General features: G+C 37.1%; 1 protein-coding gene across 1 annotated transcript in view; it reads left to right on the forward strand.

Annotated features, from left to right (window-relative positions):
- The window catches only part of Hydr1 (abhydrolase domain containing Hydr1), a 175102-nt gene that overhangs the window by 102227 nt on the left and 57174 nt on the right, over window positions 1-15701 (forward strand). The window contains exon 4 of the mRNA XM_090385826.1: window positions 7866-7911. Coding sequence (XP_090241952.1) covers window positions 7866-7911 — 46 coding nt within the window. The remainder of the gene's footprint in view (window positions 1-7865; window positions 7912-15701) is intronic.

Raw genomic sequence — 15701 nt, forward strand, 5'->3', positions numbered from 1 at the left:
GCAAAGACAACTTCGTTGATTTTAATCCTTCCAAATAGCTGTGTACTCTGTCTTGTCTTATATCTCGCAAAAAGGAATCTTCTCCTCCTATGCTTATCTTTGGTGACACTCCGAGTTCTAGGCAAGATGGTATATCTCTTTTGGGGATTATCCTGACTTCTAATCCCTCTTGGCACAAGCACATTACGAATTTTGCTTCCTCTGCATCTAAAAAACTTGGTTTTCTCTTTTGCTTTCACCATTACTTTTCTTCCAAACAACTGTTCACTCTGTACAAATCGCAAATCCGCCCTACCATGGAATATTGTTCCCACATCTAGGGTGGTGTCCCCGAAACCTCTCAGGCTTCTAGATTCCATTCAGAAGAGGGCAGTTAGGTTAATTAGCATTAGTAGAGGCATTTGATGCAAGAAAGCAAGCTTATGCAGCATCAGCCAAAAAAAAAAAAAAAGTAAAGTAAAATAAATAAATAAAAAATAACCACTTCCACTTCACCCCTCTGTTCGTTCGAAATACCTGTCCAGCTGAGCCTTAAACTTATTTAGGCTATCAACTTCCACGACAAGGGATGGAAGTCTGTTCCACCAACCAACCAACCACCCGCTGGCTAAAGGCAAATTTCTGCACATCTATCCTACATCTGTCTTTCCTCAATTTGAATTTATGCCCTCTCAGGTGATTATTCTGAGCAAGAGGAAGAATCCCATCAGCATTGAGCATGCTCAAACCATTCAAGGCTTTATACAAAGGGTACTAGGAAAGTTTTGCAATACAGCTTTGTTTATTTAATTTTTTCAAAGTAATTTCCTCTACATTCAATACACCTCTCCATCCTCCGAAACCAATCTTTAAACCAGTTCTGCCAAGTTTCACTAGGGAGTAAAGCACACTCGTTGTCCCAAGCCCGTAGAAGGTCCTCATCACTGGAAAACCACCTCCCTTTTAGCTTCATTTTCACATGCGGGAACAGTGCAAAGTCGCAGGGAGCAAGGTCTGGACTGTAGGGAGGGTGCTCGAGAAGTTTCAGTCCTGTCGTGGTCAAATATTCGGTGCAGGCTTTGGCGCGGTTAGTTGGAGCATTATCGTGGTGTCCATTCTTGACTTTGGCCGCAGGTTCTTCATAGATCCAATGACTTTAGGCAGGCATTGTTCAGTATACCACTTAGCTGTGACTGTCTTCTGCGTGTCCAAAACGACACGTTCCACAATTCCACTCGATTTGAAAAATACAGCTATCATTTTCTTCTTTACGGATCGGGATTTTCTGACAATTACGGGTGTGTCGTCATCATCAAAGACCCAAACTTTGTTTTGAGCCTTGGTCGGCAGATCGTAATAGTACAGCCAAGTCTCGTCACCTGTCACGATGTTGTTCACATACCGAGATTGTCCCTTATCAAACTTTTTTAACATCTCCTGGCACCAAGTCACACGTCGTGTCATCTGCTCTTCAGTCAGTTGATGCAGCACCCAGAGAGAACAAAGTTTCTTCACGTGCAAATGATCTTGCAGAATCGAACGAATTGCTGGTGCATTTAGGCCCAAAGTATCCTCTATCTGTTGGTAGGTCACTCGCCTGTTTTCGTCAAGCATTTTCCTCACAGCAGTAACATTTTCCTCCGTAACTGACGTTCGTTGCCTTCCCGGCCTCTCAGAATCCTCCAGAGTGAAATTTCCCCTTTGGAATTCTCTATACCACCTGAATATCGTTGTACGATGTGGACAATCATCATCTAGTGCAAGAGTCATTTCTTCTAAGCACTGGTCTATGGTTAAACCACGCACGAAATTATACCGCAAAACTGTCCTTATCTCATTTCGTGACCACAATGCCATCGCAAGCACTTTACACTCTCACTACTAATGAATAACTGAGCCCATTGACTTGGCGTGGCGGTTACTATGCACATATGAACATGTCTCAACATGCAGCAACAAGCAGCTTCCTGTGATTCATTGTTGCGTCATATTGCAAAACTTTCCTAGTACCCTTTGTACACATCTCTTATTCAGATCACCTCGCTGGTGCCTAGTCTCCAGACACTTTTATTTGCAAAACTTAAGCCTTTCTTCCTAAGAGCACCCCCTTTGTTCCTTTCACTAATCTTGTTGCCCTTCTCTGTACTTGATCCAGCAGCTCTACATCCTTCTTGAAATGAGGCCTCCAGGCCTGTACTACAGCCTGTACTAGAGTACATACAGTACTCTATGTGTGGTCTGACCATTGCCTTATACAAGGGAATAATCACCTCCTTATCCCTGCTAGAAAAATTCCTATATATCATTGACAATACACCATGAGCTACTCTTACTACACAATGCCATCGCAAGCACTTTACACTCTCACTACTAATGAATAACTGAGCCCATTGACTTGGCGTGGCGGTTACTATGCACATATGAACATGTCTCAACATGCAGCAACAAGCAGCTTCCTGTGATTCATTGTTGCGTCATATTGCAAAACTTTCCTAGTACCCTTTGTACACATCTCTTATTCAGATCACCTCGCTGGTGCCTAGTCTCCAGACACTTTTATTTGCAAAACTTAAGCCTTTCTTCCTAAGAGCACCCCCTTTGTTCCTTTCACTAATCTTGTTGCCCTTCTCTGTACTTGATCCAGCAGCTCTACATCCTTCTTGAAATGAGGCCTCCAGGCCTGTACTACAGCCTGTACTAGAGTACATACAGTACTCTATGTGTGGTCTGACCATTGCCTTATACAAGGGAATAATCACCTCCTTATCCCTGCTAGAAAAATTCCTATATATCATTGACAATACACCATGAGCTACTCTTACAGCCCGTCTGCACTGCTCAGAGAACTTCATATCTGCCTGCACAACAACCCCCAGGTCCCTTTCATTCTCTACCACTGTCAGTGTAGTACCACAGAGTTGATACGTTGCTCTGGGGTTGCTGTTTCCCATATGTAGTACTTTACATTTGTCAATGTTAAACTTCATTTGCCACCTCTCAGTCCATCTGCTCAACCTTTCCAGATCCTGTTGCAGCAGCATAGTGTCAGTAGTGTCCTTGACAACCCTGCCATCCTTTGTATCGTCTGCAAACTTGGACATTAAGCTTGATATACCATCATCAATATCATTTATAAATACAGAAAACAATAATGGACCCAATACTGAACCCTGAGGGACTCCGCCTAATAACATTAGTCCACGATGAGCAGTGTCCATCGATTACCACTTCTCCCTCATCAACCACCCCTTTATCCATAGCAGCAATTTGCCTCCAGTGCCACACTGCTCCAATTTGTGCAGCAATCTTCCATGTGCAACAATATCAAAAGCCTTTCTAAGATCCAAGTATATAATATCAAAGTATATAATATAAATTAATGACTCCTCTCTTACAGAGTCTCTCCACTCGCTGTCTCATAGATGTTCAGTTTCTGCTGCATGCCTTTTCTACAGATACTTCCATGGGCACTGTTCCTCTGAATTGGCTTCTATAATTCCCGCTCTCTCTTTCAAAACAGTCCAAACACGTGCAGCCACCAGCCAACATCCATTTACTGTCCAACTTAAAACTTACAGACCCAACTTTTCATCTTTCTCTTTTATTCATTCAATTGCCGTTTTCTGGAATAACCTTCCTTTATACGTATTTCCTGAAAATTACAGTCTATAGAAGTTCAAGCTTAATGTCAACAAATATCTTCTTTCATCTTCTCAACCTCCAACCCAAGCATGGTACTAAGTACTATAGGTTCTAATACCTCTTGTGTTTGGGGTTTTCATATATAAAAACACACACATGCTGCCACCAGCCAACATTCATATACGATCCAACTTCAAACTCACAGAATCAACTTTTCATCTTCTTTGTTTATTCATTCAACTGCCGTTTTCTGGAACAACCTTCATATGTATTTCCTGAAAATTACAGTCTTCAGAAGTTCAAATCTAATGTTAACAAATATCTTCATTTGTATTCTCAACCTTCAGCCCGAGCACGGTACTAAGTACTATACGCCTCCATAGCCGAGTGGGCAGGAGCGGGAGTGCAGTAGTACACGCTCTTTGAGTAGACCGGGGTTCAAGCCCCTGACTGCTGAATACAGTCGATCTGCCAACACGCACTGGACCAGCGTGGCAGATTATGGTCCATTTCCCTCAGCATGAATTGTTGAGGAGGCTTCCATCCTGCAGTGGGTTGATAATGGCTGCACTTTACTTTACTTTTTTACCTCTCATGTTTGGTGTTTTCATAAAAAAAAAACCAGTATTCCACAATGAGTTGTTCTGGTTGTACTTGTACACATATCCTCCTGCATGACAAGAGTAGGCCATAATTCTGCAGTAATTATTACTTGGCTTGAAAAGAAGAGTGATCTGTATTTATCAATATTTATTAAACAGTGGCATCATAAATCTGATCATAGTCCTGACTCAGGTCTCAGGGAACCATTCTCTGTTGCTCAGACTCTGGAACTTTCTTAATTTAGCGGGCTCAAATTCAGCAGATCTACCAGAATTGATCCTAAAATATTAACAATATCAGTGTCACATTGCTTATAAAGTGGGCAAATATGTATTATTCCAGCTGAAAGCCATTATTTCAAAAATATCATATACTTATGATATTTTATACTTATCATATATTTTTTGAAATACAGGGACAAAGTTGCTTTGCCAACATGTCAAAAATGCAGGAATGAAATTACTCAAAATCTTTAGCTTGGGTTCCAAAAAATATGGGATGAAAACTCTTTTAAAACTCTTTTTATGCCCAGTTCAGAGTATGAATTCCTTTATTTTTGTTTTACAATTCCCTTGCATAGTGCAATTAGAATTATTTGAACTATGATGTTAGTGAATAGTCTGAAAATGTAGCTACTTCTATGTCGGTTGTCTTGTTTCTCAATTGAGTATTTTTGCATCATCCAAACCCCAGTGATATCGTTTGCAATCATGAAAGATTTAATTTAGGGACAAAAACCACTATAACTCACATTATCCAAGAAAAGATTTTCGCTTTATCTTTTATTCATTTTCGCTGATTTATAGTTTCCCCTTTTAAGGTACGCAGCTGTAGTTTCCTAGGAAAACTAAGTTATTACATTTCTTATAACTCATTAAATAAATGAATATCGCCCTGTGTGGAGATATTTCTCTATGTAAATATTGTGTAAAAAGCATGAATAAGTACTGGCAACCCCTGTATAACATGGTACTAATAAAACGTGGTTTCGCTCTAACACGATTGATAAATTGGGGCAATCCTTGCACAGCACTGTATTTATATAACATGGTTTCGCTCTAAAGCGATTAGAGAATTATGGCAAACCTTGCATAACGTTATTTTTGAGCTTTTGTGCAGGGAAAACCCTGCTGTTATGCTGGATGTAATTTTTCAACATTTCCATTCTTTTTTGTGAATCATTGCTGTTGACTCGCTAGTCATTATGCAAAAAAAAATATTGGGAAATCCCCATGTTAGGTTCTGTGCTATTGAACTTGTGCTTGTTTGAGACCATAAAAAATTGTGACTTCAAAGCGTGCAGGTCTTGACTTTTAAGGTTTTTGTAAGGTTATTTTGGTTTATATTTGATCATTTATAAATTTTTCTGGGTATATATCACTAAACTTTGTTCTTAAGGACCATGTTGGAATAATTTCTTTGTTGTGAATTAAATTCCAGTCCTAAATTATGCCTAAGGAAAGTAAAAAAGCACTGCTCAAAGTAAACTTTATTTCTCTAGAATCAAAGATACAAATTTTGGATTGTCTTAAAAAAGAGGAAAAGGTATCATACATTGCAAAAAGCTTAAATTTAATTGAAGCAGCAATCCGGACCATAAAGGAAAATTAACAGAAAATTATTAGAACTGCTGTTGCTGCAAGATCTTTAATTTCTGCAAATATGATAGCTTGTTCCCGAGCACCAATAATTGAGAAAATGGTAAAAGCACTCAGTATTTGGATTGATGATAGCAGTAAAAAATGGATCCTATTAGATGGCAATGTAATTAAACAAAAGTCACTACAAATTTATAACCATTTAAAAGAAACTGGAGAATCTTTTGTTAACCCGGAGTTTGTTGGCGGTAAAGGTTGGTTTGAGCAATTTAAAAACTGTTTCTCATTAGATAATATAAGAATTCAAGGAGAAAGTGCATCAGCTGATACTTAATGAAGGATTGCAACCAGCTTCTCCAGGAAATTAATTAAATTTTTCTAAGCAGAAATCCCTTTTATCTAATAGGAGATACTGTTGGTAATTTGCTCTTTCATCATGTATGTTTAATAGTATATTTTACAAAAAAATAATATTCTTTAAATAGTGGATTATGTCAACATGTACAGCATATGTTAAATATGCTAAATACTGTACATAAATGCTAAAACATATTTCATTCTTACCTATTTTTCATCAAGATGACATTTTATGAAGTTTAGTAAGAGTTTGTAAAGTCGAAATGTAAATCAAAAATTTTTTATTGTAAGATTGAAAGTTCGTAAACTGAGAACTCTATATATACAGAGTATATATTCCATAAATTTTAACTTCATAGGGGAACATCTTCGTGCATCTTTAAAGCAATGTAGTTTGCGAACTAAAGCAAAAGTTCAAAGTGATCAAAAAAACAAAAAATAAAAGTTCAGATCTTCCTGTTATTCCTACACATTGATAGGATGGTTCACACCAACTACACAGACATTTTCTCTAAGGTCTTAACTGTATGTAGATGGCCATCAAACATAATAGACAACCCTATAGAGAGAAAAAATAAATAAAAATTATGGATGTGAAATACAGAAAAACCTCGCTCTTCCAGCTTTGTTCTTTACAGCTGAAATAAGGTTGTGTGTCATCTCACTGAAAGTAAAATTTACTTTCCATTGCTAGTGGCATTTCATCTAGCTGTGATTCCAAGTCATTATACAGCAATGAATATATATATATCATTTAACATTTGCTGTTCCTTCCAAGAATTCTGATCTGAAAACAATGTTTACTGCGTGCTTTGTATACCACCATTTTTACATTATTTTTGGTGATAAGCAGTAACTTAGGGATTAGCCTGTACCTGATATGGGCATTGTTCTCACTGTTTTATATCCATTCTTCTGAATCATATGCCTCATTACTAAACATGGTCTTCCACTAGGTTTGTTTTTAATATTTGCAGAGTTGAACTTTAAGTCTTTTCCATGTCACTCCTGTATGGATGAACTTTGTGCTGTTGCTGTTCTGGAAATTATGTTATTCAGTTTATTGATTTATTCTTGTGGTGGCATGATTTGTAGCTCTCGAATGACTGCTCCTTGGATTGAGAATAACATTTCCACTTGTTGTTTGTTTGTTGTTTTGGTTTTTAGGAGCATTAGCAACTAAGGCCATATTGCTCCGGGATATGCGGTGGTCATTCCCTGACCTGTCCGCATCCTCCGTATTTGGTGGTGACGGGCTCGAACCCGGTCTAATCAAGAAGCGTGTGCTACGCACTGCTGCTCCTTCCCACCTGGCTACGGAGGCGCCCCATTTCCACTTACCCTGAATCTTGATAGCATTTGGTAAGTAGAATGCTGTCTGGGTTGAGTTTTTGTTTGTGGAGGAGGGGTGGGGGGGAAGAACAACAGCGGAGTTTTCTCTACTGTCTTTGGCAACAGTCAAAAGCATGGTTAGTTCTTCAGAGACTTCTTGTGTTATTTGACCTACATCAAAAGATGGGTGAGGGAATTAGATATAAAGCTTAATTTATATAATGCACTATAGATGAGAAAGTTAAAATATATGATTGTTTTAGGATAAACATTAGTTTAGGTTTCATGGTTATAATACTATTGTGATACATCCTGAATTTTAAATTAAAAAAAAAAAAAAAACTTTTTTTTTAGGTGCGTTGTATTTAACAACAGAGGAAGAGGTGGAGTTGATCTTTTAGTGAGTAAAAATGAATAAATTTAATATACTGTGCATATGTATGTGGATTTTCTTGGTTTTATTTAATATAAGCTTGTGACAAGATAATGCCTTTGATGATCTGTAACTTATAAAATAAAATTCAATAGTGTTTGAATTTTCTAAACATTTTTTTATAACTGTTACTTTTTGCATTTTACTCTTAAAACTCGGTTATATTTTGAACTTCAGCGAGGTTACCAAAGTTATGTTATGTTGTAGTGGACCAATATAATTCAGTCCCCTCCTTTTAGTGCTCACGTGTAAAAAACTTGATTATTGTACCTTTGCCAAAGTGTTTTCAGAGTTTGCTTAATGTCTTGCTCTCTGAGTAATTTTATTGCAGATTACTCTGAACACTGTTAGTATATTTATTAGCATGATCTGTAATAAAGTTACCCAGGGAGTAAAAGAGGCTAAGCTGACTTTGAAAAGACATTGATGAAGAACGTGAAGTGAAATAATAAAGAGTATTTATTGCATATATCAACATTAGAAGGATGGGAGTGAGCTGTATTGTCCACTGCATGTGGATTTCAAAATTATAGGATCCATGACCAATACTGTACTGCAATAGCATCTGGATAGGAATGAAATTATGTGAGAAACAATATGGGTCTGTTAAAGGGAAATTGTGTACATCTGATTGCATTGCAACTGTTAGCTATTCATAAGAAGTTAAATATAAAAATTGTAATACCAAATTTTCATAAATCACCATTGGGATTTAGATGTATTTCCTGTAATGAAGGCTGTATTAATACTCCTAGTCAATTATTTGAAAATTTATTTTAAATAATAATCAGTAACACTTCTCTTATTTGGGAGCTGTTTAGTCATTATGTAACATATTTCTCATTTGACACTGATGACTTTATCATTGTTTGTATCATTGACAGATTCCCGAGTTGTTCAATAAATGCAAAGTACTTCATTTCAGTACTTTCCATTTATCGATGTTAAACCTCAATTGCCACTTTTCAACTTCCTAATTTATTCAGGTTGTGTTGGAGAGCATACTCTGATTCCTGTCATTAACTACCTTCTCAGCCTTTGTGTCATCAGCAAACATAGACATTAAATTTGATAAGCCTTCATCAGTATCATTAATAAATATTGAAAACAGTAAGGGATTCCAGCACTGAACCCTGAAGGACTTCACTAATAACAGTAATCCATGAAGAGCAGTAACTTTTCCCTATCACCACACTGTTCCAGTTTGTATAGCAGTCTCTCATGTGAAACAGTATCAAAAAAACCTTACTGAAATCTAAGTTCATTCATCAACAGTGTTCTGCCAAGGGGGAGGTCTGCACATATACCAAACAAGTACTTTTCTGTATTCCCTACCCTCAGCCTTCCTCTTCATCTCTGCCTATCCATTGTCCCTCTCAATTCATCTATCATAGCTTACTTCAACCTCCCTCTGAGCCTATTCTCCTCACATCTTTCATCAATCCGTCACCTCTCAACACATGTCGAATCCATTTTCTTTTCCACCTTTTGGTTATTTTAGTCAAACATCTCTTCTCATCCACCCTTCTCAGGACCTCCTCATTTCTCATTTTATTGGCCCTTATCTTTTTCATCTTTGCCCATTACCACATCTCAGAGCTTTCCAATCTTCTAGTATCTTCCATTCTCAATGTCCACGTCTCTGCTCCATAAAGTACCACACTCCATACCAGATATTCTACCAATATTTTCCTTAAATCAATTCCAAATCCCCCCACATAATATTCTTCTTTGCTTCTTGACAGCTTTTTTTATTGTTATTCTTATTTCTCTGCTTCCCTTTGCTTCTTCCACCAACAGGCTTCCCAAAACCTATACTCACTCACCTGTCTATTCTCTCTCTCTCCTCCTACTTCAGTGATACCTTTCTTTTCGCACTCACAAAACCTTTGTGTTTGTCTCAATAGTATTCTCATCACGAACCTATCTCAACTTTCTTTTAGTCTGTTATCCATTTTCTGAAATCATTCCTCCAAATCTGCACCAGTGCCATATCATCTGCAAATCTAACATCCAATAGCTTCCTCCTCCCAGTCTTTGCTCTATAAAATTTTCTCTCATCATATTTCCTTTATCAAATGTCTCTAGCCATTTCCTCTACATGTGTATTAAATAAAGTCGAAGATAGATAACACCCCACCTTACACTTCCTATTTCTATTATTTCAGTCATCTTGCCCTACCCTAACTATTACTTTTTATCCACCATATAATCTACTGATTATTCTTCTATCCTTCCAATTAACTTCTCTTCTTTCCTGTACAGTCATTAATTTAATTCTGTCTATCTGAACAAAAGCCTTCTCCAAATATATAAAATGTATACATGCATCTTTGTTCATTTCCAAATGTCTTTCCCTTCAACATTCTCATCACATCTGTTGCATCCCTTGTTCCCTTACTAAAAACCAAATCATCCTATGTTTTCCTTCATCCTTCTATTATAATATGCTTAGCATTATCATTACTGCATGCAGTACCAAACTTTTAGTTGTAAAATCTTTATATTTTAGTGCATGGCCTTTCTTTTCTGTTATCATTACTGTGTCTTAAAATCTTCTGGCCATTCCCTTTGCTCATACAGTGGCTCACATAATTCTTTTAATTCTCTTATAAACTCCATTGGAATTCCATCATGGGTGGACCCAAGCTGTTTTTAACCACCATTTCTACATTATCAGAATCATCCACTTTCTGCTACTCATTTGACCTATATAACTCCCTCTGTGATTTTCTAACCTCTTCTCTTTTCTAAAATCTGATATTCCTTACTTGCTCATATGTTAATTTATATTTTCTGAACCATTACTTCTAAATCCCTATTCAACCACTCTTTGCATTATCTAGTCCTGTAATGTCTTCTTTAAAAAATCTAAGTATATATTGTAAAAATTATTCTTTGCATCGAGTTCCTTTGTGACTCCATCATAGTAGACACATCATTGACGGGACTGGATGATGTGAGGAATTTTAATGGCCCTTTTCACAATATGGCTGAGTTAGTTGGTCTCAGGCAAGGGTAGCATGGGTTTTTTGTCCAGAAAAGCGACCACAGAACACATGCAATTTACATTGCGGACAGTATACGTGGAGAAATATCGTCTTAGTCGCTGATGCTCCTAAAATCCCACTACAACAGACTAGTCAGACAAGATATCTCCTTAAAAATTTGTGCTGTTATTTGTTAAGGTTATTTATTGTATCATTGCATTCCTGTCTACATGGTCCTGCATTTACTTCTTTAACTAGTGGTTCCTTATTTTTCATTTCGATAAACGGTAAAGACCCACTTACTCACTTCACCATTAAAGGGTGGAGCAGGAGCACATTATTCAATAGGCAAAAAAGACATCTGCCTAGGGCCCCAATCAGAGGGAGCCCTCAAAATCACTGTTTGAAAAACTCATTGCTATTTTTTACTAATATTTTTAAGTGATTTTTATCAGAAACTGACTTTCTACCTGAAGGTCAATGAACTTGACCTTCAGGTCAAAAGTACGTTTTCTTCAAAAATGGTTTTAAAATTACGTTTTCTTCAAAAATGGTTTTACCGATTTTGATGAAATTTTATATCTAGTTCTTCCTTAAATAGTTGAGTTAATTGAAAAAGTAAATACTGCCTTGTAAGGAACCAGCGCCCCTGACAGCCTTATGCTTAAGGGTGTTCCCACGTAGAACGAATGCAGGTGACCACTTATCTAGAACTAGCAGCGAAATGCAGCTAAAGCTTCTCACAGGCTATGATAATAATCAAAAGTGGAAGAGAAAAATATTTTTGCGAATGAATTTGAAAATCTTCAAAATAAAGATTCGAATTTACAACATGCTGTAAATCTTTTAAAATCATTGTCATTATATACAGTGGGGGACAAAAAACTGCATCACCTTAAAAAAAAGTAACATTTGTAGTGAAACGTGTAAGATATTGTTTGATTACAGTCATTTTGTTTGTCGCAAAGCAAATATATTGCATCAGATAACGCTTCTATTGTGTCAGACAGTAATTGCAAGGTATTGCATAAGGCGTTGGAAGGTAATACACACTCATTATTATCCTGTTTTGCAGAGGTGCAAGCATGGCTCCATATGTTCAGTTGACACTAAGAAAAAAAAAGTGTAGCTATTGCTCTGTCCCAGAAAGGGGCTGCCACCAGTCAACAGTATCCCGGGTGCTGAAATTAAAGCATGAAACTAGTGATGTGGAGAGAAGACCGGGATCAGGCCGTAAGAGAGTGACTACGCCTTCCCAAGATTGATATTTGAAACTTCGTAATTGCCATGCTAGTGCCCCTGATCTAAAACTGGACTTTGAGATGGTGTTGAAACAATGCACCAATTATCCAAAGACTTCTTTCGGAATGTGGTCTTCATGCCTATCGGCCCAAGAAGAAGCCTTTGTTGACCCAAGAAATGAGGAAGAAGCGACTTGCTTGGGCTAAAACTCATGTTTCATGGACAAAAGAGCAATAGGACACCATCATCTTTTCTGACGAATCGAAATTCAACCTACATGGCTCGGATGGGAAGCGATATGTCAGAAGACGAGAATCGGAGGCATACCATCCTGATTGCATAACACCAACTGTAAAGTTCACCACCAGTCAGATGGTCTGGGGATGCATAACAAGCAAAGGGGTGGGGCAAATTAAGTTTATTAATGGAACGTTGAATGCAGAAACCTACACTGCTATCTTGGATGAGTGCCTGAAACCCTTTATTAGGGATCACCACACAGACATCAAAAACTGCATTTTCCAACAGGACTCAGCACCTTGCCACACAGCAAAATTAAGTTTTATGCTATTTAGATTTAATGAGTTTGTCTTCTTATCTCACAAGGCTTAAAACATACTTACACCAATGTTTTCCTTCGTTTTTCTCCCTTAAGGTGAGTCATACCTCAGAAATGCTGACATTACTGTGTTGAATTGGCCCGGATTTGAACCCTATTGAAAATTGCTGGTACGTAATGTCGTCTAAAAAGAAACCAACAAATAAGATTGAGCTGCAAGAGAGCATTGTAAAGGTGTGGTAGCACGAAATTGGCCAACCGTATATATATATCCAGAAGTTGATTAACTCTATGCCAGATCATTGCAAGGCTGTAATTGCAGCTCGAGGAACAACAAAATATTGAGGACTTATTTTGCTGATCTACAGTACATAATACCATTACGTTAACTTGTCATTTCAATTTGTACACGTAAATGCAATAAAATGTATGTTTAGTTGTCGTGATTGCCATTTGCATGATTTGTCATATTTCCATTAATTGCGCATTTTACTCTCCGGGAAGATATTTATGGCAATTAGGTGTATTAGGTGGAGTCTTTTTTTTATTGGGTTTCATTCACAGAGATATACACGGTGTTTCAAAAATGATGGTCAATAAGTTAAAGGTGAAAAGTATAAGCTAAAATAAGCAAAAAAAGTCCCAGTGAACATCAGGCCGCAACTGAACCATTTTCGAGATAATGCACATTTTCTGTTAAGATCCGTCACTGACTATGGGAGCGCTAGTTTAGCAAAAAACTGTGAATCCTTTGCTAAGAGTGGTTTTATTAAACATAAGATAATACATTTTTAATTTTTGCTTTCAACACCACAGGATTTTACAGATGTTACATGTTAGAAAAAAGCATCATTGATGCTTCTGGGCCTACCTACTCATACTCCATGTGCAAAGCGCCCATGTTCTCTAAGGCATTGATGTACCTTGATGAATGTGTACCTGTTAACAGGGCTGCCTTCAGCAGGGAAATGCTTCTTGGTACAAATGTGTAGTCTTGAGTGCACTGCTGTTGGCTATCCATGTTGACTATCCTTTGGAAAGTACTAGTATGCCTGCTACGTCTCAGAACATTGAGAAAGGGGAAAGGGAGAGAATGAGCATAACCCAACTTAAACAAACAAGTCAGTGGTGGATCCCAACTAGAAATGTGCAATATCTCGAAAACAGCTCACCTAAGGACCCATGTTTACTGGACTTTTTTTTTTTTTTTTTGCATATTGTAGTTTGTACAGTTCACCTTTAAATTATTGACCATCACTTTTGAAACACCCTGTATATCTCATCTAAAAATGCATTTCGAACATTTCTGCAACCCACAATGCAGTGCAAAACACATTACAGTATTTGCAAAATTCACAAGTGATGCAGTTTTTTTGTCCGCCACTAATTTAATAAATACTAATTCAGATGACATTGACGCTAATGTTTTTAAAGAATTAACACATTTTATACATTTTTCAAAAAATGAAAATTTAAATTCACCTTCTTTAATGTACGAAGCAGTTAAGGACTAATATCAACTTTTCCTAATGTAAGTATTTTTTAAAATATTTTTGTCAATTCCTGTTTCGGAGAGATCAGCAGAATGATCGTTCTCTGTGCTTAAAAGAATTATATTAGAAATTCACTTAGACAAGAAAAAATTAATCAATTTGGCAATAATTTTTATTGAGAATGATATCACAAACTGGATTGATTAAAATGAACTGATATTCAATTTCTCAGCCCAAAAAGCACGAAAAGTCCATATAAAGTAATATAAAAATACTTATTAGTTTAAGTGTATGTATTATTTTTGAATTATTCTTCTAGATTATATATTTTTCTTATGTTATATGGCCCCGAGTGCTAAGCGAGTGACTATAGCGATTTCTGAGTGATTTACAAGTGATTTTCGTAAAGAGCGGCTGATACCTATAGTATTATTTTTCATTTTTTGACAGTTATTTAATTTTTATCTTCTAAAGTAAAGAAGCTAGCGTACCTAACAGAAAGGAAAGACACCTTTCTTCTTGTACATAGGACTAACTTACTAACGCACTAACAAATAACCTTACTTTATCGCTTGGTCACTGGTGGCACCGCTCCTGCTTCCACATGGCGGGGCTGGAAACCTGGGAGAAGAAAGCCACCCTCCTGGGGCAAAAAGGAGCAATGATGGACAAAAATAAACAGTCCTCATGTGGATCTTATGATCCAGATCTAGACAAACATAATCCAGATCATGATGACACAAATATATCCCATGCTAAGAGACAAAAAAAAGGAGGAATGGATAATACCACCCCTCTCTTTTTAATACTACACTCCTCCACAGACCAATCATTGAGTGAGCTGTCCCCTTTTTGAACAGAAATGTCTCGAGAATGTGGCTGGCCCTCCAAAAATGGTTCGGCGATTAAGATCCGGAGATTTATTAGTTGAAATGACCAAACATAGACATGCTGAGAGATTACTGAAAGTATTTACTTTTGGTGGAATTCCCTCGAAAGTTACCCCACATGCCACCTTAAACTCCTCTAAAGGGGTTATATCAGAGTGGGATCTATTAAACATATCAGAGGATGAACTTGTTCATGAACTAAGAGATCAAAATATGGTACAAGCCAAAAGAATTGTCATTAAAATAGATGGAGAGCCTGTCCCTGCACGGACAGTGATACTAACATTTAAAACACCAAATCTACCTACTTCCATTAAAGCTGGTTATCTTAGATGCCAATTAAGACCATACATTCCAAATCCAGTCTGGTGCTTTAAGTGCCAAAAATTTGGTCATTTCCAAGCTGTCTGCAGAGGTGTATCACTTGTGCTAACTGCAGATCAAAAGAACATACACACACAAACTGTAAGACTGCAATGCAAATTTATCCTAACTGTCATGGTTACTACTCTGCCTTCTCTAAGGAATGCCCTCAATGGAAAAGAGAAAAGAATATTCAAAAATATAAGATTGAGCAGAAAGT

The sequence above is a fragment of the Mastigoproctus giganteus genome, chromosome 12 (assembly GCF_048544385.1).
Source record: "Mastigoproctus giganteus isolate SK-2022 chromosome 12, ASM4854438v1, whole genome shotgun sequence".
Classification (NCBI taxonomy): domain Eukaryota; kingdom Metazoa; phylum Arthropoda; class Arachnida; order Uropygi; family Thelyphonidae; genus Mastigoproctus; species Mastigoproctus giganteus.